Source organism: Neoarius graeffei, chromosome 2 (genome assembly GCF_027579695.1).
Source record: "Neoarius graeffei isolate fNeoGra1 chromosome 2, fNeoGra1.pri, whole genome shotgun sequence".
In the NCBI taxonomy this organism is placed as follows: domain Eukaryota; kingdom Metazoa; phylum Chordata; class Actinopteri; order Siluriformes; family Ariidae; genus Neoarius; species Neoarius graeffei.
Window position 1 is genome coordinate 85,582,749 of NC_083570.1, and position 23,172 is coordinate 85,605,920.

Genomic DNA, 23,172 nt, shown 5'->3' on the forward strand with positions numbered 1-23,172 from the left:
TACACAATCTGTCTGACTGTGGATTGGTGGAGTCCAAACTCTTCAGAGATGGTTTTGTAACCTTTTCCAGCCTGATGAGCATCAACAACGCTTTTTCTGAGGTCCTCAGAAATCTCCTTTGTTCGTGCCATGATCCACTTCCACAAACATGTGTTGTGAAGATCAGACTTTGATAGATCCCTGTTCTTTAAATAAAACAGGGTGCCCACTCACACCTGATTGTCGTCCCATTGATTGAAAACACCTGACTCTAATTTCACCTTCAAATTAACTGCTAATCCTAGAGGTTCACATACTTTTGCCACTCACAGATATGTAATATTGGATAATTTTCCTCAACAAATAAATGACCAAGTATAATATTTTTATCTCATTTGTTTAACTGGGTTCTCTTTATCTACTTTTAGGACTTGTGTGAAAATCTGATGATGTTTTAGGTCATATTTATGCAGAAATATAGAAAATTCTAAAGGGTTCACAAACTTTCAAGCACCACTGTATTTATCGTGGTCTCATAGGTTTTTCTGATGTAAAAAAAAAAAAAATCATTTTAACGGGGTGTGTACACTTATGGCCCTTTTCCACTACCCTTTTTCAGCTCGCTTCAGCTCACTTCAGCCCGACACGGCTCGCGTTTCGACTACCAAAAACCAGCACGACTCAGCTTGTTTCAGCCCTGCTTAGCCCCTAAAACTCGCACCGTTTTGGAGTGGGGCTGAAGCGAGCCAAACCGTGCTGACTGAGGTTGGGGGCGTGAGCAGACACTCCCCTGTGCACTGATTGGTGAGGAGGCGTGTCCTCACATGCCCACACACGCCCCGCGAGCGCGCTGGGATCTGTAAACACCGCAAACCCGGAAGGAGAAGAATTACGAATTACGAGAATTTCTGAAGCCTTATGCGCCTCGCCTCATCTATACGCTCTTGCCAGTATCTGTTGGCATTGTCGGTGACAACAAGCCACAGCACCAAGACCAGCAACACTAACGACTCCATGTCCTCCATGTTTATTGTTTACTATTCGGGTCGTGAGACTACCGCTTAAAAGCTCACTGAATCAGTGACATACAGAGCATCGTGGACGAGTTCGCGGAGCGCAAGGCTCGTCGTATGCCCTTCAAATAATGCGCGCAGTAGGCTATTGATGTTTTATTATGAGCCATGTACAGTATGTCGCCTAATGTTTTTTTTGTTTCTGAGTTACATGTTCGTTTGAAGGACTTAATGTACAAAATAACATAGTTGCACCCCGTAGTGTTGAAATTGGTAAACACAGTGCATTCAGTGAGGTTTGCACCGCCCTCCTTTTATTTCTGACTCTTCCTGTCACCACTCTGAGCGCTCATTCGTATGCCCTTCAAATAATGTGCGCAGTATAGGCTATTGATGTTTTATTATGAGCCATGTACAGTATCCTAATGTTTTTTGTTTCTGAGTTACATGTTCGTTTGAAGGACTTGATGTACTAAATAACATAGTTGCACCCGGTAGTGTTGAAATTGGTAAACACCGCAGTTGCGGACATTTTGTAGCCTAAAATGATGTTATGATAAGCTTTAATAAAGGGCCCGGTCATTTGCCCCGCCCCCGGCCCGGCTCTGACTTGTTCCGCCACTGTCACTGATGTCACTGTTTGCGCTGCTTAACGACATCACGTGACGTCCACCCACTTTCGCTAACTCCACCCAATGTGTCCACCCACTTCCAGCCAGCACGGTTCAGCGCGGTTGTAGTCGAAATGCAACTCCAACAGCCCCGCTCAGCTCGACTCGGCACGGCACGGCTCAGCCGCGTTTGTAGTGGAAAAGCGGCATTATATCCACTGTATACAGTATATTTTACACACAAACACATTTTAATACAGCGGTGTAGAATTTTCTGCATTTAATTGCAAATTGGTGACAAAATGGCTCACACAGTGCAAGAAACACGGGACTGCTGAACAACTGCAGCTGGTATGAAGTGTGACTGATTATTATAAGTGCTGGTTTGTAGCCATAAAATCAGTGCTGAAGCGGCCTCTCAAACCACCGTGTCTGAAGGTGTTGGGGTGAGGGCAAAAGGGTGACACTTGCATGAGGCCACCACTGATATTAAGATTCCATGCACAGACAATGGCTTAGAAAGAATTCATAAACACAACGTTGATTTGAATAATCACATCCCCGAAGGGTGCTGGGTTCACAAATAACCATGACCTCTGTGTGATGTTACCAGGCGCTAAGTGTGGCCTATGCTGAACACCTGTTGGAGGATCAGGAGGCTGAGCAGGCAGGGTTGTTGCTATGGCGATGTGGAGAAATGCCCCGTGCTTTGCAGGCCTTCATCACTTGCACCAGCTGGAGACACGCCCTCACCGTGGCAACACACATCCCTGTACCGCCCACACAGCTGACACAGCTCGCACGAGATCTAGCAGGTATTTTTGTGTGTGTTTTCAGTCATCCATCTAACCTCCTTGTAATACGCCATGCTAGTGGCTATCTTGTATCGGAAGAAATAACCCCAGAAATAACATGCATGCATAAAACTGAAGAACACACAAATGGATTTTCCTGTTCTGCTGTGATTTTAATGTTAGTAAAATAGATGCGGTCTGTTTTTTAATGTTTCAGAGAAGCTTCTGGAAATGAGGAGACATATGGAAGCTGCTCTGCTGCTGGAGCAGTATGCTAAGGTATGAGTAAGCTCATCGGCACTGCTTTGTATCTTCAGGATTCTTGCAGTGGTGTAGCTATTGGCCCATTATTTAAAGTGATGTATGCACAACTCAGAGGGATAGTCCAGGATTTTTCTTCCTAATATACATCTAGTAATTTTGTCGTGTTTCCCTGTACCAAGAAAAGAACAGAAAACCTGTTGACCTGTGTACCCAAATCTTGCTAAAGGCCGTTGTTGAATTCAGGCAGCAACACGAATTCAAAACTACAGCCATTGCAGACCTGATAGGAAGTCCAGCCCAATCTGTTTTTTGTCGCTTTATTCAACTTTAACACTGGATCAATTATGATTTTGTGATGTAATTATATTTATTTTTTTCACGGTCTGGTTTCTATGAAATCCTGTGCTCTGATTGGCTGGCGAGCAGGTCTGTATCCTACGATATGGACCCCAGTTACGGACCTCTGGTGACTCACTCGTTCACAACAACAACAAACATCGTAGCAATTTTTGTCAACGTTTATTTTCGCATTTCTCAGGAGTTAATTTTACATCATGGATAGCGATAATGACAGTCTTCACAGCGAAAGTGAGTTTTACTACCCTGAGGAAGAAGAAATAAAAGAAAACATTTCAGGAGAAAGCTAAAAACCTCTAACTGTTGCTAACGCCGAGCAAAAACATGGCTGAATCCTGAATGACTCAATTTTGTATAAATAGGGGACTACATAGGTGGCAAAATGTAGTTTTTTTTTCCTGCCATGGAAGTGCACTTGTATACCAAGGAGGAAGCCATTTGCATTACAGCCATGAATGAGGATTCAAAATAGCATTAATTTTACATCATGGATAGCGATAACGACAGTCTTCACAGCGAAAGCAAGTTTTACTACCCTGAGGAAGAAGAAATAAAAGAAAACATTTCAGGAGAAAGCAAAAACCTGTAACTTGCTAATGCTGAGCAAAAACATGGCTGAATCCTGAATGACTCAATTTTGTATAAATAGGGGACTACATAGGGGGCAAAATGTAGTTTTTTTCCTGCCATGGAAGTGCACTTGTATACCGAGGAGGAAGCCATTTGCATTACAGCCATGAATGAGGATTCAAAATGGCGGCTCGGCTCGGTTTTCGCTTTCGGGCGCTCTCGTTTTCTGTTTGAATTTGGTAAAGAAAAAAATAAATATATTATTTACCAGCTTGAGGTCGGTCTGTATGGTGAAATACCGTGACCTCGGCCTTGAATACTGACCTCGGCCCAGAGGGCCTCGCTCAGTACTTTCAAGACCTCGGTTACAGTATTTCATGATACGGACCTCCCAGCTGGTAAATTTTATATATATAAAATATATATATATTTTACACACACATGCGTATATATAATTTTTTTGAGATATTACACAAATAAACATACAGTTGTGTTCAAAATAATAGCAGTCCAACATGACTAACCCGATCAATCACTCTTTTTGGTAGAAATTATGTTACTACATGGCAAATAATTTACCAGTAGGTGTAGGAGAGTCATAGAAAACCAACAGACCCAGCATTCATGATATGCATGCTCCTGAGTCTGTGTAATTGAATAATTAAGTGAAAGGGGCGTGTTCAAAATAATAGCAGTGTGGACTTCAATTAGTGACGTCATTCATTCTGTGAAAAAACAAATGTCAATCAGGTGGCACTAATTTAAGGATGAAGCCAGCACATGTTGTACACGCATTTCTCTCTGAAAACCTGAAAAAAAAAAAAGGGTTGTTCCAGACATTGTTCAGAAGAACAGCGTGCTCTGATTAAAATGCTGATTGGAGAGGGGAAAACGTATAAAGAAGTGCAGAAAATGACAGGCTGCTCGGCTAAAATGATCTCCAATGCTTTAAAACGGACAGCAAAACCAGAGAGACGTGGAAGAAAACGGAAGACTACCATTCGACTGGATCAAAGAATAGCCAGAATGGCAAAGACTCAGCCAATGATCAGCTCCAGGGTGATCAAAGACGGTCTGAAGTCACCTGTGAGTACTGTGACAATTAGAAGACGCCTGTGTGAAGCTAATCTATCGGCAAGAAGCCCCCGCAAAGTCCCACTGTTAAAAAAAAAAAAAATGTGGTGAAGAGGATACAGTTTGCCAAAGAACACATCAACTGGCCTAAAGAGAAATGGAGAAACATTTTGTGGACTGATGAAAGTAAGATTGTTCTTTCTGGGTCCAAGGGCCGCAGACAGTTTCAGACGACCCCCAAACACTGAATTCAAGCCACAGTACACTCTGAAGACAGTGAAGCATGGTGGTGCAAGCATCATGATATGGGGATGTTTCTCTTACTATGGTGTCGGGCCTATTTATCACGTACCAGGGATCATGGATCAGTTTGCATATATCTAAATACTTGAAGAGGTCATGTCGCCTTATGCTGAAGAGGAAATGCCCTTGAAATGGGTGTTTCAACAAGACAACGACCCCAAACACACCAGTAAGCGAGCAGCATCAGGGTTCCAGACCAACAAAATGAAAGTTATGGAGTGGCCAGCCCAATCCCCGGACCTTAATCTGATAGAAAACTCGTGGGGTGACATCAAAAATACTGTTTCTGAGGCAAAACCAAGAAATGCAGAGGAATTGTGGAATGTTGTCAAATCATCCTGGGCTGGAATACCTGTTCACAGGTCCCAGAAGTTCTCAGAAACCGTGGTTATACAACTAAATATTAGTTTAGTGATTCACAGGAATACTAAATCCTAAAGATTTTTTCAGTTTATACAGTAAATATTTGGAGTTTGTAATGAAAAATGCAGACACTGCTATTTTTTTGAGCAGCCCAATATTCATTTTCCTTCATTTTCTGTAAAGTAATTAAAATATTGATACATTTTCTTCATGTTTTGATGTAGAATATAACGTGCAGTGTTCCCAATGCATGGAAATAAAAACTATTATAAGGATTTTGAGCTTTACTCACGTTTTTAAACACACTGCTATTATTTTGAACACGACTGTATATCATAATGACCAAATTTCAGAGGGAACTAAATTTCACCGCTTTTATGAAATCGAAAAGCCGTCTAGCTTTAAAATTCTTCAAAGTATCCACTGTTTCCCTTGATGACGCTTTGCACACTATTGGCATTATCTTAACCAGCTTCATGAGGTCGTCACCTGGAATGCTTTTCAATTAACAGGGGCCTCGTCAAAAGTTAACTAGTGTAATTTCTTGCTTTATTAATGTGTTTGAGATCAAACAGTAAATAATAAACATACAGTAAATAGCCCTATTCCACAACTGTAGTAATCCATATTATGTCAAACCGCTCAACTAAGGTAAGAGAAACGACATCCATCATTACTTTCAAGTGCATATCCTGGACCAATTTTGTTTTTTTTATATGAAAGTATGTCCCTTTACACACTCATCCAGAAGGGTAATTTTGCACAAGGCCATCTGTCTACAGCAGAAAAAAATAAAATAACAAAACGCGTCTGGAAAAATCCCAAGGGAGTCTGGAGCCAGATTCGTGACGTCACCTGCGGAAGCGCCAGCAGGCTGCGCGAGCTTTGCACGGTTTCAGTGTACAGTCTGTGTAGACCAAGCGCTCCCATTTCTCTCTCATTGCCCGGTCTTTTGGAAAACGATGAGTACTAATCCCATCATGATTGGTGTTGCTACACCCTCCTACGATACATCTGTTAACCATTTTAATAATTACGTGATAACGTTGAAGAAATTTGTAGAAAACCACCAGGTCATTTCCTCATAAACAAACCAGCGCTGACGTAGGTTTCAGAAGGTGTCCCGCACGCGACGTCACGAAAATCAATGTCTCATCTCATTATCTGTAGCCGCTTTATCCTGTTCTACAGGGTCGCAGGCAAGCTGGAGCCTATCCCAGCTGACTACGGGCGAAAGGCGGGGTACACCCTGGACAAGTCGCCAGGTCATCACAGGGCTGACACATAGACACAGACAACCATTCACACTCACATTCACACCTACGCTCAATTTAGAGTCACCAGTTAACCTAACCTGCATGTCTTTGGACTGTGGGGGAAACCGGAGTACCCGGAGGAAACCCACGCGGACACGGGGAGAACATGCAAACTCCGCACAGAAAGGCCCTCGCCGGCCACGGGGCTCGAACCCGGACCTTCTTGCTGTGAGGCGACAGCGCTAACCACTACACCACCGTGCCGCCCCGAAAATCAGTGTTTGCTGGGAAATCCAAATGGCAGTTTTTTTCAAAGGCGGACCAATCCGCCTCAAATGGCTTGATTTCAACTGAATTTTTTCTGGTATTGTGCAAGGTAAAAAAAAATATTGCACAAAATGCAAAATGTGACTGATATTTGACCAAAGTTTAATATAAAATAGGAGAATTACATTGATCTTGCTCCTGAATTTACCCGTGATATGCACTTTTAAGACATGAAGTGACTTTTCATTAATAAAAATAAAGAAAACCACTGAAAGTCCAAACTTTTGACTGGTACTGTATTTCTGTACATTGGACTCTATTATGTTGTACATTACATCATATATTTAGCTGTGATTTACAAATCATGTTCATGGTCACAGAAATATAAATTGCGTTAGTATTTTGTGCGTGTTAAATAAAGGGGGTTTATGGTGGTATTTTCAGGACTGTGAGGAGGCCATTTCTGCCCTGATTGAGGGCGCTGCATGGGAGGAAGCTCTCAGACTAGTGAGTCATTTATTGCTTTAATTTTACGTTTCTTACAATTATTTGTCCTACACATTGTCAAATGTGTGTTTTTAATCTAATGTTTATTTTTTTTATTCCAGATTTACCTTTACAACAGACCAGACCTCATTGAAACCAATCTGAAGCCTGCGCTATTGGAAGGTACTATACATTTTTCTACACTTGACTTTAAGTCTTAATAAACTTTTTCTGCTTGCTTGTTCCCAACTCAAGCTTGTTTTTTGTCTAATTCTGCTCAGCTCACAGTACTCAGATGGCCTTTGTGGACTCTCAGAGGGCTCTGTTCACGCGCCATAAAAACAGACTGGCTGTTGTGCGAGAGCAGAAAGAGAAGGCTAGACTGGAGTTCGCTGGTAAGCACTTTGTAGCTGTAAAAATTTCTAGCTTTACTGTGAACTTTTAGATGGAACACGCAGAACTGATTTCAAGCTGTTTTGTGCTATTTCTCTTCCCTTTTTGCTGATGGCTTTACCGTTTTTCTCTCCGCTGCAGATGAGGACGGCCCTGACTGTGCAGACGCTGAACTCTACTCAGAGGCCAGCAGCATCCTGACCGGCAGCCGTCTCGGATCAAAGTACTCGCACAGCAACTCCCGCGTCTCCTCGTGCGTATGCAGTAGTAATGAACTTGGTTCAGATGTTATCCTTAGTTCAGCATGTCCTAATGAGAGACAGGAAAAAATTCCACACATTGTCCCTGTGGCCTGTTTGCTTGCATTATTCACACAAAGCTCCTCTCACCTCTTTGATACACATCCTGTTCATGCACAGGATTATTGAACTTTGGTTTTCGCACCATTCTCATTGCTTGTGCAGAGACGATGCTAGAACTGATGCACCTAATTCAATCTATCATGCAGCACCGTGATGACTCTATTTGATTTATTTATTTCAGAGGCTTGTGACTGTTCAAAATGTACAATTTATGTGAAGGTGGGAGCATAGTTAATAAACAACCAACTCAAGTGTGTACATACACACATCGCTGATTAGATACGTTGTGTGAGGATGAATTGCGATGCAAATTTATGACTTCAAATCAATGAAATTTAAAAATGAATCGCAATTATCATCAGGCTGCATAATCTTTTAGGTTTTTTTCTAGATATAATTGCATTGTTTAGACAGCAGAAGGTGCAGTAACAAATGCACATTGCGGGAATGCACGTGACTTCACCCTAGGTGGAAGTAACGCAGCTCTAATGCCGCAAAAGCACACAAAAGTAGATCTAAAATGGGAAGGAGCTGTTGTGCGATCAAAGTTGGACGGTGTTTCAAGTTCATAAAATCGGTGAAATTTAGTTCCCTCTGAAATTTGGTCATTGTGATGTACAGTATGTTTATTTCTGCAATATCTCAAAAAAGAAAGGAAAAAAAAACCCCAGACCATTCTGTGGCTGGGAAGTTGTATAATTTGAGGGGATTCCTGAGCAAATAATGTGCATGAAATCGTTTGCTTTGTGCAGTCAAGCAGACAGAGGAAGTCCGTGTGTGTATCTACAGGTTTACCTACTTCTTCTTTTGGGTTTTACGCCAGCTGGCATCCACAGTGCTGCATTACTGCCATTTACAGGTTTACCTTGACCGTGCACTGACATCATTCTGAACATCATTCTGTCGCTAAACAAACAGCTGATCACACCGAGGTGCTCGCTGACCGCCGATATTTATTAGTTTGGTCCTGCGTTTCCTTTCCTTCGCAACATAACATCTTTTCTTCTCACTTTCCGTTACTGTAGTCGGTCTTTCACGTTTCATTCGCACACTCACGTCCTCCATTTTTCTCTCCTGTTTCAAATTTGTATCCCACAAAGCCTTGTGCGAACGGGGAAAGCCCACCACAGGATGCATGACGTAGTATCTTGAATTGCGTCATGGTGAAGCAGGAAAAAATAGCAGAGAATTTAAGGCCATGTGGCTCTAAATTCATTAATTGGAAGTCTGTGATTTGAATTCAGCAGCTTTCAGTCCACTAAACAAAAATAGTTGGGTGTCGGGGAAAATTCTTTTATGACCCACACTTGAAAAATCTGAAAGGCAGTACAGCTTTAACTGTACAAATAAATTTAACAAGAAATATGAGCTCTCTTTTTATAGGCTGCATGAAAGCTAAAGAAAAGAGGAAAATTGATCATAGAAATGTTCATAAAAATGTATTAAGAAAAGGCCTATTTGTTATGATTTTTTTTTCATTTTTAATAAAAATATTTTAGCTAATAGGCTATTATATTTTACTCCAGCCTTTACAGGTGTGTGTAAATAATTATTGTTGGTTATTAAGAAAATGACATGATTTAGGTTTTTTTTTTTAATTTAACAAAAGGAATGTTTAAGTTCACAGTAGGTAAATAAATGGGGTTTGTTTTGGTCATAAAATTTTCTTCATTTAATTTTTTTTGAAAATATGAGAAAATCAAATCATGACCCTAGTATCACCAGTCGAATCAAATCAATATTTGGGTGAATTGTTACCTGCCTACTGCTGATTAAATGGTGTAGGGCTCTTTGCTATTTTTCTGTGGAAGTTTGCATGAATATGCATCAAAACTACCAAATCAAATATTTGGAGAGGAGGGAGGCAGTACATCCTGTCCTGCACATGGCAGGGCTTTTCTGAGGAAGTGAAGAAAGTGTGCGCAACAGTTACAGGTGCCAGGAATGTCTCTATTATACAATAACCAATTCTGATCATGGACAGATATCCTCACAGTAAAAGAGGAAGAAAAAAAGCGACTGGTGAGGGAATGACTGTTTTTATAACTGATAAAGTTGACAACAAGAACAACTGGACATTTCACAGCATTAAAATGCAGGGATGAAAGTCTTCCGGATTTACCCGGAAATCCGGATATTTGACAAAACTCTTGAAAATCTCCGGTTTTCCAAATAGAGAAATTTATTTTTCGGATTTTTCACGTTCCTAGACGTGGCGTAATACTTCGCATCGTCCTTGCATGGGTGCGGTCCTTTAAATAGCCCAAACATAGTTTACTGATTAAAGACAGGTGTTCTTTGTTAACGGCGCACGTGCAGGAGCTCGTTAGGCGCGCGCCTTCAGGTGCACGTGCTAAGGCGCGCAGGACTGACACCGTTCTGCGCAAGCGCAACACAATAGCACTAGAAAGCATGTTCAAGCTGCCAGTGGAGCTGCAGTCTTTTTAGTTGCAAATTACAAGTATTTCCTCTTGTGTTAATAATTCGCCATGTCAAAACAAGCGAAACTTTCCTCCTTCTTTCGACGTGAAGAGAGAGATTTATTGTGTTTTTTTCCATCAAAGTTGCATTTTGTGGCTTTGAAGCCAAGTTTTAGTGCCGTTTCTAGAACACAACATCAAGAAAACGTGGAAGAAACAGCAATAATGGAAGAGCCGGTTTCTAAGCTACCTAAAACTAGCAATGGAAATTATTTTTTGTTACATAATGCACTCAGGCTGCCAGTCAGCATGTGACCCCCCCAAAAAAATCCTAGCCACGCCCCTGATTTACATGAGAAATTTGGTATTCATTGGTGTGTTTAAATTTACAGACAATACGAACTAATGTAAACAATTGGCTTCAACTCGCATAAATCTGAATTGGAAATGTTTAGTTCACTTTAGCTTCTGCAAACGCACAACTCTACTAAAAGATTGATAAACGAGGCTCAATGTCCCCAACATTGAAACCTGAAAGCTTTTGAGACTCTAACAGACCTTTACTTTTTAACAGGACTGTTTTGGGATTTTGCTGAGTTTACCTTCAACTGATTTTTTTTTTCCAAAGTAATGAACTGTGTAGCAGGAAAATCACCGCGTTTTCTAAATGCACTCCTGAAAGTTACTCATTAACTAGGGGAATTAAATTAGATATTTTTGACATGTTAATCATTAATGTGCATGAAAGAAAAAGGCTTAAAAGTTAAAACTTGTTTTAGTGAAAATAAGTACTAAAATGCACTAGAATGCAGGGTTTTGCGTGTTATGTTAAAATATTTTCGGGGGACGTTGCGCGCCCCCCCCCCCCATCTTAGTTTGACTTTCAAAAGTTCAGGGTTTTTTTTCTTTGCTTGACTTTCATCTCTAAAAATGTAACCATCAATCATTTTAATACAAGTGTATAAATGGAATAAAACAGCTAAGGACATAGTTATTGGAAAATAATCAGCTTCAGGGCTGTAATTCAGGCATCACATTGATGTCATGCCTCATCATGTATTCCTTCCATACAGTATAAGGCACAACAATTCGATTTAGCCGTTCCATTTCCTGTGTATCTGGTTCACGGTGACAGCCTGAGGCTGACTGCAGCTCTTTCATTCAGGAGATCATCTAAGAACCGCAGGAAAGCTGAAGGAAAGAAGCACAGTCTGAAGGAAGGAAGCCCCTTTGAGGACATTGCCCTTCTCCATGCCATTATCCAAATCATCCATGTCGTAGACAAGATGAGGGGTAAGATCAGAAATCACTTTCCGTTCTGCTCAGCTGAGTGAAAAGTGCTGCAGGCTTTGTTCCTGCTCATGAACAAGTTATGGATGTAGAGAACAATAGCTTTGCTTGGGTTTACGACCTCTGCTGGAATGCTCTGTTTGAGCGACTAGTGAGCTTTAAATTCTGCCACTAGCAGCAGAGATGAGAAACTCCGCAGCAGCCAGAGGCTCTTGACTTGCCTCAGATAAATGTTTGTTTAAGACCAATTTTGACAGCAGCTTGGGAGACCACAGTTCTGCAGTTTATTTTATATATTTATTGTGTGCCGCTTTATTTATTTATTTATTTGCTTTTGTGTGGAGCCGTGTTGTGTAATATCAGAGAAACATAAGTGTCTGCAGCGTGTCGTTTTTCCTCCACAGAGGAGATCCACAACCTCCTGAAGGCACTGGTACTGTTTCAGTTTGACAAACTGGCCAGCAGCCTGCAGTCAGACTATAGTGAGCTGCTCCAGCTCATCGAAACGGGCATCCCTGAGATCTGGCACGAAGGACTTCAACAAAGCCAAACTCCAGTAAGACACACACACACAGCACTTTTATGTTTGGTGCTTGAAGTAGCTGAGGTATTTGAAATAAGCTTGTTCAGATTGATGGACTGGAAATCCTGGTGCATAAAAATGTCCTCCTCATAACGCTATTATTCTTTCTTGTACTTGAACTTATAAATATAAAATGTGTGTGTGTGTGTGTGTGTGTGTGTATATATGTGTGTGTGTATATATATATATTAGTGCTGTCAAAAATGTCGCATTATTAACGCGTTAACTTGACTCAATTTTAACGGCGATAATTTTTTTATCGCGAGATTAACGCTCTGTGACATGATGTAGGTTTTTCATAAGCTTTTGAAACTGCCAGGAACTTGGAACAGAGACTTTGCTTGGAAAAACGATAGCAGCTAGACTGTAATGCCACGCCCCACACAGCCAGAGTCCTCTGCCCTCCCCCGAAGAGCCCCGGTGCTCGGCTTAGGTTTCGTTTTCCCATCGGCGGCTCCAGCCCGACTTTGCAGTGGCTGTGACAAGACGTGTTATGCTCTGCAATAAAAAAAAAAAACATTGGTACAACCAGTGTTCGAACTATGCCGTTATTTTCGGGGGGTCCCTTTTTTTCCCTTGGGGGGGTGCTTGCGCTTGTCTCAGAGCGCGGATCTCCATCGCGCGCTCACTTCGGATATGCAAATGCTTCCCGTTACACACGATTGCTATGTCAATAAACATCATTTTGCCAATATTTTAGAGACCCCCCAACATTTCCCAAATCATGTTTTCAAGGGATCTCATGTCTGTTTCAGGGGATCTCGGATCCCCCGAGTACCCCCGTAGTTCGAACGGTGAGCAAGCCCATTCATCACTTTTTTATGCTGATAAGAGAATTACAATGGTTTTTTTATGTGACAAAAATGTGCGATTAAATTGCGATTAATCGCGAGTTAACTATGACAGTCGCAACATTAATTGCGATTTAAATATTTTAATCGCTTGACAGCACTAATATAAGTGTATATATATATAAAACTTGCACCAACATAGACCTACAATCTTGGACTTACTGCTGGTTTATGTTTATATGCAGCATATAAAAATGGCTGTTTAATTCAGACTGGCTGGAAAATCAGACAATTCAGTATAGATCTATTTTATAAAGAGAACCCAACTATTCCACTATTCGGCTCATTATTTGTTGACGCCATAGAGCTTTTTAGGGCCCGGTCCCACAACAACTACACCTATAACTATACCTCTGCCTTAGAACTATACCTTAGTTCCAGTCTGGAGCCGTCACACCACAACTATAATCCCCACTATAAGATCTCTTGGTGCTGCTACTTAGGGAAATAAATGCATGCAACTTAGAAATAGTCATGGAAGTTTTTTCCAAGTAGTAGCACATTATTCCAGGTCGTACTGTACAGCTTGGACTTACAGTGGTGCTTGAAAGTTTGTGAACCCTTGAGAATTTTCTATATTTCTGCATAAATATGATCTAAAACATCATCAGATTTTCACACAAGTCCTAAAAGTAGATAAAGAGAACCCAGTTAAACAAATGAGACAAAAATATTATACTTGGTCATTTATTTATTGAGAAAAATGATCTGATATTACATATCTGTGAGTGGCAAAAGTATGTGAACCTCTAGGATTAGCAGTTAATTTGAAGGTGAAATTAGAGTCAGGTGTTTTCAATCAATGGGATGACAATCAGGTGTGAGTGGGCACCTTGTTTTATTTAAAGAACAGGGATCTATCAAAGTCTGATCTTCACAACACATGTTTGTGGAAGTGTATCATGGCACAAACAAAGGAGATTTCTGAGGACCTCAGAAAAAGCGTTGTTGATGCTCATCAGGCTGGAAAAGGTTACAAAATCATCTCTAAAGAGTTTGGACTCCACCAATCCACAGTCAGACAGATTGTGTACAAATGGAGGAAATTCAAGACCATTGTTACCCTCCCCAAGAGTGGTCAACCAACAAAGATCACTCCAAAAGCAAGGTGTGTAATAGTCGGCGAGGTTACAAAGGACCCCAGGGTAACTTCTAAGCAACTGAAGGCCTCTCTCACATTGGCTAATGTTAATGTTCAAGAGTCCACCATCAGGAGAACACTGAACAACAATGGTGTGCATGGCAGGGTTGCAAGGAGAAAGCCACTGCTCTCCAAAAAGAACATTGCTGCTCATCTGCAGTTTGCTAAAGATCACGTGGACAAGCCAGAAGGCTATTGGAAAAATGTTTTGTGTATGGATGAGACCAAAATAGAACTTTTTGGTTTAAATGAGAAGCGTTATGTTTGGAGAAAGGAAAACACTGCATTCCAGCATAAGAACCTTATCTCATCTGTGAAACATGGTGGTGGTAGTATCATGGTTTGGGCCTGTTTTGCTGCATCTGGGCCAGGACGGCTTGCCATCATTGATGGAACAATGAATTCTGAATTATACCAGTGAATTCTAAAGGAAAATGTCAGGACATCTGTCCATGAACTGAATCTCAAGAGAAGGTGGGTCATGCAGCAAGACAACGACCCTAAGCACACAAGTCGTTCTACCAAAGAATGGTTAAAGAAGAATAAAGTTAATGTTTTGGAATGGCCAAGTCAATGTCCTGACCTTAATCCAATCAAAATGTTGTGGAAGGACCTGAAGCGAGAAGTTCATGTGAGGAAACCCACCAACATCCCAGAGTTGAAGCTGTTCTGTAGAGAGAAATGGGCTAAAATTCCTCCAAGCCGGTGTGCAGGACTGATCAACAGTTACCGCAAACGTTTAGTTGCAGTTATTGCTGCACAAGGGGGTCACACCAGATACTGAAAGCAAAGGTTCACATACTTTTGCCACTCACAGATATGTAATATTGGATCATTTTCCTCAATAAATAAATGACCAAGTGTAATATTTTTGTCTCATTTGTTTAACTGGGTTCTCTTTATCTACTTTTAGGACTTGTGTGAAAATCTGATGAAGTTTTAGGCCATATTTATGCAGAAATATAGAAAATTCTAAAGGGTTCACAAACTTTCAAGCACCACTGTAAAAACAACCCATGAACACACTCTGGTGGTTGATATAATATGGCTAGGTCACAGATTACGGAAATATATAATTAAAAAAAGGATACAAAATACAGAGTGGTTACGGATTTTAATACGGATTGGTCACAGATGTTTCAGTATATTACAGATTGGTTACTGATTTCAAACGAATGATGCATCACGGATAAAAAAAATAAGTGTAAAACAATTAAATGTTTGGACTCCTGAAGTTCATAATTAAAATATCTTACCTACATTTATATGTTTATTAATTTACTATTGATAGTTCATGAAAAATCACATATCTGTGAATAGAACAGCCTTGCTTTTTATTATATTTTATTTTCCGTGAATCCGTATTCCGTGACTTCATGATGCGACAAGGATGTAGAAAGATGGCCAGGAAAAATAGCACGTGCTCAGACAATGGGCGGCACGGTGGTGTAGTGGTTAGCACGGTCGCCTCACAGCAAGAAGGTTCCGGGTTCTAACCCAGCGGCCGGCGGGGGCCTTTCTGTGTGGAGTTTGCATGTTCTCCTCGTGTCTGTGTGGGTTTCCTCCGGGTGCTCTGGTTTTCCCCACAGTCCAAAGACATGCAGTTAGGTTAACGTGGGGCGGCCTTGGGCTGAGGTGCCCTTGAGCGAGGTACCGAACCCCTGACTGCTCCCCGGGCGCTCTGGTGTGGCTGCCCACTGCTCTGGGTGTGTGCGTGTGTGTGTTCACTGCTTCAGATGGGTTAAATGCAGAGGGTGAATTTCACTGTGCTTTAAGTGTGCATGTGACAAAGGTTTCTTCTTTTTTTCTTCTTCTAAACCCAGGCCTGGGCTATAGGGATCGTTATTCTTATCGGTCTGGTGTGAGCATCAACCACATAACCTGCAGGGGACTGATTTATTTATAGTTATCGTTATAGTTGTAGTTTATTCCTGAGTTTTCCATTCATACAACACATTCGGCTTTGAATTACTGAGATTTCATTTGAACCAATTCAATTCAAGAGATCAGTCAAATAGACAACTAATTAAAAACTACCATTAACTCGGTTATAAATATCAGCAGTTGATAAATGTAGTGTGATTTCCACCACTGCAACAAAAAACACAAATTTATGGTTGTTTTAGAGACCCTTGGGTATCCCCAGGTCACACTTTGAGATGATAAGATCCTGTAACTTATTCCTCAGATGAGGCTTGAGAATAAAGGGCAGCATGCTCATCTCAGTTAACACACCACTTTGTTCGAATAGACAACAAAATGTGCTTTCACTTTTCATGCCTTGCTGTTTACTTCCTGCCCCTTTGTTTGATGGGCAGCTTACATCCTCATACTGTTGTGAAAGCTGAAGAGGTAATGACACAAACCTGTCTTGAAACAGAATGAGCATACCGTCTGATAAAGTATGGGATGGCATTCATTATTGATATTCTGCTTGTGGGTGGCGCTGTCGCCTCACAGCAAGAAGGTCCGGGTTTGAGCCCCGTGGCCGGCGAGGGCCTTTCTGTGTGGAGTTTGCATGTTCTCCCCGTGTCCGCGTGGGTTTCCTCCGGGTGCTCCGGTTTCCCCCACAGTCCAAAGACATGCAGGTTAGGTTAACTGGTGACTCTAAATTGAGCGTAGGTGTGAATGTGAGTGTGAATGGTTGTCTGTGTCTATGTGTCAGCCCTGTGATGACCTGGCGACTTGTCCAGGGTGTACCCCGCCTTTCGCCCGTAGTCAGCTGGGATAGGCTCCAGCTTGCCTGCGACCCTGTAGAACAGGATAAAGCAGCTAGAGATAATGAGATGAGATATTCTGCTTGTAATTCATGAATCTGAAATCCAGTGCCTTTCTGTTTTAGATCACAGGACCCAATTCAACAGTCAACAGCATTATGGCTTCGTTTCAGCAGCCCAGACCTGCCACAGTTCCCCAGCAGGGTGAGTCCTCACTAAAAAAAAAAAAACACCACCACACCTATCACCGTCTGTGATCTGAGCTGTGGATTAAAGGGCTGTGTGTTTTCTCCCTCTCAGATGCAGCAATCCTCACACCACCCAAGATGCGCCAGTCTGTCAAATGGAAGCTCTCAATCCTACAATAGTTATTTTTTATAAAGTGTCAGCATGTGTTTTACAGTGTATTATTAAATAATTACATGCCCGGAAAGCAAAATGGCTTTGTGGTTAATTTCATATGTGCAATACTTTTATAAATATTGCAACATTTTTATATAAGCAGTGAAATTATTTTGCTCCACAGGAGCTTAAAACCCTTCACTGACAGTTTTCCAATATAATCTTGGTTGTATTTATTAAAGGGAACATTCCACTGAAAACTTCCTGCTGTTGTTTTTTAAATAAAATGCATCTTCTTGGGGATGTACTTGGGTGGCATGGTGGTGTAGTGGTTAGCACAGTTGCCTCACAGCAAGAAGGTCCTGGGTTTGAACCCAGCGGCCGTTGAGGGCCTTTCTGTGTGGAGTTTGCATGTTCTCCCCGTGTCTGCGTGGGTTTCCTCCGGGTGCTCCAGTTTCCCCCACAGTCCAAAGACATGCGGTTAGGTTAATATGGGACGGCCTTGGGCTGAGGTGCCCTTGAGCGAGGCACCGAACTCCCAACTGCTCCCTGGGTGCTGTTAGCATGACTGCCCACTGCTCTGGGTATGTATGTGTGTTCATTGTTCACGTGTGTGTGTTCACTGCTTCAGATGGGTTAAATGCAGAGAGGAAATTTCACAAGTGTGTGATAAATAAAGTTGTGCTTTCTTTCTTTTCTTTCAAAGTGGACTGTTTCCTTCCCAGACTGTAATGACCATAGAAAGAATCAAGGTGGAGAGAACAGGCCAAAGTGCGTGCTTCTTGTGTAGAAACTCCTCTTTTTTTTTTTTTTTTATGGTACCAGCCCACATTAACATGTGACTGCTCATAGCAATCTAAATCAGGAAGATGGAGCCGTGCCAAATCTGCTTGATTTGACCACCAGTTTGGTAAACTGTAAGTAAAATGTTCAGAATTTACAAAAGAAATCGAACTTTAAGAGCTGTTGTTATAGATTTCTCCATTGGACTGAAACTTGGTTTTCTCACATGATCAGTCAAAGCCCTCAAGCTCTGTAGATATTTATATTTTAAATAATTTTTTTTTCATATGTACACAGGCATCTGGATGTCATTATAAAATAACAGTACGTTGAAGACTAGCAAAATGATTGCATGGGTGTGGATGACCGCGTTCTCGTTTAAAGATGTTAGCCAGTCCAAGTGAAGGTCTTGACACATTTAATATTTAAACATGCAGCCACAAAATCAGCCTGTCTTATCCTATAGCAGTTTCCCTCAACCACTGGGCAGGCCGCGAAGTGCCAGCTAGTGGGCCGCAAATTTTTTTTTCCAAGTTGAAGCTAATTTTTAGGGTACAATAGAGATCTTGCAGTCACGTGACCGGAAAGTACACAACCGCCATCTTGTCAGTCAAAAACACCGTTGAATACTGCTGCACTCGTGTACAGAATGGATCAATTTCAACCGACGGACTACACGGCTCATTTTTCTAATGAGCAGATAACTAGATATATGTCTAAAATAAACGATCTACAGATTAGTGACCCTTATGGCTTACTGGACGGAGTTTTCACTACCGGATTTTGAACTGCTAGCGGAATACCCGGACGTGTATAATTACCTCATTAACTTTCCCTCGCTGTTCAGTGGTGAAGCACTGCGTGCTTATAAATCTCTGGACAGTTATCTTTACAGAAATTCAGGATTTGTCAGCGACTCAGATGTGGCATCTTGTAAACAAGAATCCTCATTGGATGGGTAAGTCACTTAAGTATTGAGTATAGCACTGACCAGCCGATTATAGAATAGAATAAGGTAATTCCAGCTGTAATTCCAAATCGTCCGTCTTGTTTACATGGATCTGGCGTTGGAGAGATAGAGGCTTGGCAGTGGAGATTTGAGTGGCTGTTTTCTGAGCTTAGTCAACAGGCCGGCTCTGCAGCCTCGCTTTTGTTTCGGCTCCCGACGCCGCCTCCTTCGCTTTGCTTCCGATAACAATCCACAGAGACCCCGCTGGTCTCGCTATCTCGTCCGGAATGTTGTGCATGCGATGGAAATCGCTACAAACCGTCATTTTCTGCTGGAAACCAATGTCCAGTAAGTCCATACGGTTGTAGTGGATATTGAAGTCCGGTACAGACGAACAACACGCAAAAATACACACAAAAAACATAAACATACACAGGTAGGGAGAGCTTGTAGCCGCAGCCGTTGTAGTAGAATTGTATATAGTAGGGTTTTCCAGAAGAAAAAGTAGAAGTAAAAGCAGACGTAGAACCAGAAGTAGAAGGCGGAATATGGCGTTTGACCTACAAGATGGCGTCTGTCACAATCTGGATCGGCTGTGACGTCACATGCAAGTGCTCCACAAGTGCTTCGAGGTCAGCGCGAACCCGGCGGCGGCCATATTGGAAGTCAAATCGCGCTGTGTCAGTGCATTGTTGTTGTTCAGCGACGCAAAAAGGGGTGACAATGCCGAATACATGCGTCATTGTTGGCTGTAGTAGCCGGGGGGAAAAGGGTGGCAAAAGCTTCCACAGACTCCCCAAAGTTGTGACTAACCAGGGAATTGCAGCACAGGAGAAAAGCGAGCGGAGGAGACGACAGTGGCTGGCTGCCATTAACCGATCAAATTTAGGACAACTAGACTGTATCCGGATTTGTTCTGATCACTTTGTGACAGGTAGGTTAATATTGTCTTGAATTTCATAGTTACTAAAATAAATGTGATACAAACTATTATCTTTTCTATGTACTTTCAGCAATGATTAATGGATATATTTGTCACATTAGGTAGCTTATGTCTACTGCAGTGCATTGTTGCATCAAATGGCATTTAAGATCTAGGCCTAGTAATGTTTATGTACACATGCTCTTAGTACAAGTTACATACTAGGCCTACATTTTATTCACTGACTAAAATAATTGATAATTATGCGGCAACAAGCTGGGGTCAGCTTTCCATTCCTTCTCACTAACAGTGTATGGATCTACATTCCCAATGAAACGTACCTTCTCAGCATAACGCTCCCGTGCCTGCTTATCCAAACTTTCACAGTAGTGCTCCATCACTTCAGATGTCTAAATTCTTTAAAAAAAATCCAAGCTTCTAAGCCCTCTAACGCGGAAACGAATCGGTGAATGTGTACTCTATGATGTGTACTCTATGAGCGCTCTGGAGCGAGTGACTTCCAAGATGGCCGCGTAGACCGCAGTGTTACTACTTTTAGCATCATCTTGGAGCACTCTATTGTTGGGTTGCATCTGATGTCACATCTGCCTTATTAAGCAACAGTCACACGACAGCTCGCAATGGGTTATCGATGAAAATGAGGCATTTTGATGCCGATTTACACATGAGCTAAATGTTATGGAATCAATTTTGTGCCAAAATGTTCATATTTTGGCATCTTGTAAACAAGAATCCTCATTGGATGGGTAAGTCACTTAAGTATTGAGTATAGTACTGACCAGCCGATTATAGAATAGAATAAGGTAATTCCAGCTGTGTACTTTTGAAATATCAAACAAAAATGACAAATAAAAATACAAAAAAAGTCAATTTTTTTAGACTGGCAAACAAATTATTCGTGTAATCGTGCAAAATATCAGTCTATTACTCTTCAGAAACCTTTTATTTTTGTTCCACGTCTGTCTCAGTTTTGTTTGACGTAATTTATTTTGGTTGCCATTCCAGCTTTCTCATTTGCGCTCCCTGACTTTCTGCTTGCAGTTTCGGCACAAACTTCACATGTGGGCGGGCTGTCCAGGAATGCATTCCCATTGGCTAACTTGTTTGACTGACAGCTACGCTCAGCCATTCCCTACTCGGATTCTGGCGGACTGTTTGACGAGTGACCGATCCATTGATGGTAGACAAGGATCGAGTGGACTTCAGTGGCGACTATGATACTGAATTAATTCAACAAAGTGTAAGTGCGGGACAAATGTGCTGTATGTGTTGCAGTAGTGCACATTATGCAGGTGTTTCGTGGCAAGTCAAATGTTAGCCTTCGCTCCACTACCCAATATAATAGCTGTCTTGCTAACGTTAAACACGCCTGCATAATGTGCACTACTGCAACACACAACACATCTGTCCCGCACTTACACTTTGTTGAATTAATTCAGTATCATAGTCGCCACTGAAGTCCACTCGATCCTTGTTTACCGTCAATGGATCGGTCACTCGGCAAACAGTCCGCCAGAATCCGAGTAGGGAATGGCTGAGCGTAGCTGTCAGTCAAACACAAGTTAGCCAATGGGAATGCATTCCTGGACAGCCCACCCACACGTGAAGTTTGTGCCAAAACTGCAAGCAAAAAGTCAGGGAGCGCAAACGAGAAAGCTGGAATCGCAACCAAAATAAATTACATCAAACAAAACTGAGAAAGACGCGGAACAAAAATAAAAGGTTTCTGAAGAGTAATAGACTGATATTTTGCACGATTACACGAATAATTTGTTTGCCAGTCTAAAAAAAATTAGACTTTTTTTTTTTTGTATTTTGATTTGTCGTTTTTGTTTGATATTTCAAAAGTATTGTATGAATATTTTGGCACGAAATTGATTCCATAAAATGTTATCACACAGCAGGTGAACACTTGACTGTCACGCCTTTGCACACTTGAGTCTGGCGCAGCTGTGCGTGCTCACGGACCGCATTGTGCGTGCTTGGAACCCAGTCGTTATGGGAAACACCTGATACTCCTGCTTTCTGTTTTGTTTTTGTAAAAAAAAAACACTTGGAAGATGCCTCTGGACACTTACAGTAATGCATTTATGTCTGAGGACTACTATTGACTTGCTAACTTTAAGACCGCGGTCGTCATGAACAGTTTATAACTTCAACAAAACAGACTTCATGTTAAAGCTATAATGAGTTTCCTGGCTACACAGTTATACTTTGTGACGCTATAGGACACTGATTATAAATAACTCGCTTCTATAACAATCAGTTATCACCCAGATGAGGATGGGTTCCTTTTTGAGTCTGGTTCCTCTCAAGGTTTCTTCATGTCGTCTGAGGGAGTTTTTCCTTGCCACCGTCGCCACAGGCTTGCTCATTGGGGATAAACTTCGCTTGTGTTTAAAGTCTGTAATTTTTTGTAAAGTTGCTTTGTGACATTGTTAAAAGTGCTATACAAATAAACTTGACTTAAATATCATGCCTGCTACCAAACACTTCCTGCACTTAGATCTGCCTACTGTTGTTTAGCTTGTAGTGTCCTGATCCCCAGATCTTTAACCCAGCCACATATAAGAAGTTCCACATCTCCATGCTCTTCCAGGTTTTCATCTGTGTGTCCGTGTAGAATGATGTCTCAATGGATGGATAACTTGTAGGAAAAATTCTTCTTTGTTAACGTGTATCGTGTAAGGATCTAATCCCATTGAGTGGTTTCTTTTGAGTGTACTTCTTGGTTTTAATAACTTGCTTGTTTGCTGAACACAAACATGGCAATAAGTTCTTGTGTTAATGGACCAGTCTCCACTTTTGGATCATTAATCCCTTTTGAGTGAGAATGCCCTGCATGCATGGGTTTATGTTGGTTTCTGGTATATCCATAGTTTTAATACCTGCAATGCAAACAAACTGTTTTAAATTGTATTTATTTAATTCCTGGGCTCCCATCTGTAACAGGAAATGTTGCATCCCATTAATACCATGCTAAAACGTCATGATGGAAAAAGATCCAAAGCTGCCTTTAAAAAAAAAAATTGCACAAGCATGTAAATAATTGAAGTGTATG

At 41.4% G+C, this 23,172-nt stretch overlaps 1 protein-coding gene across 4 annotated transcripts in view; it reads left to right on the forward strand.

Annotated features, from left to right (window-relative positions):
- The window catches only part of elp1 (elongator acetyltransferase complex subunit 1), an 86,027-nt gene extending 68,494 nt beyond the window's left edge, over nucleotides 1-17,533 (forward strand). For all 4 annotated transcript variants that reach the window (XM_060915111.1, XM_060915112.1, XM_060915113.1 and 1 more), the window contains 10 exons: nucleotides 2,217-2,418; nucleotides 2,615-2,676; nucleotides 7,296-7,358; nucleotides 7,460-7,520; nucleotides 7,619-7,732; nucleotides 7,872-7,983; nucleotides 11,678-11,805; nucleotides 12,207-12,358; nucleotides 17,220-17,298; nucleotides 17,395-17,533. In XM_060915111.1, the coding sequence (XP_060771094.1) occupies nucleotides 2,217-2,418; nucleotides 2,615-2,676; nucleotides 7,296-7,358; nucleotides 7,460-7,520; nucleotides 7,619-7,732; nucleotides 7,872-7,983; nucleotides 11,678-11,805; nucleotides 12,207-12,358; nucleotides 17,220-17,298; nucleotides 17,395-17,462 (1,041 nt within the window). In that variant the 3' untranslated portion in view covers nucleotides 17,463-17,533. The remainder of the gene's footprint in view (nucleotides 1-2,216; nucleotides 2,419-2,614; nucleotides 2,677-7,295; nucleotides 7,359-7,459; nucleotides 7,521-7,618; nucleotides 7,733-7,871; nucleotides 7,984-11,677; nucleotides 11,806-12,206; nucleotides 12,359-17,219; nucleotides 17,299-17,394) is intronic.
- The last annotated feature ends 5,639 nt before the right edge of the window (nucleotides 17,534-23,172 follow it).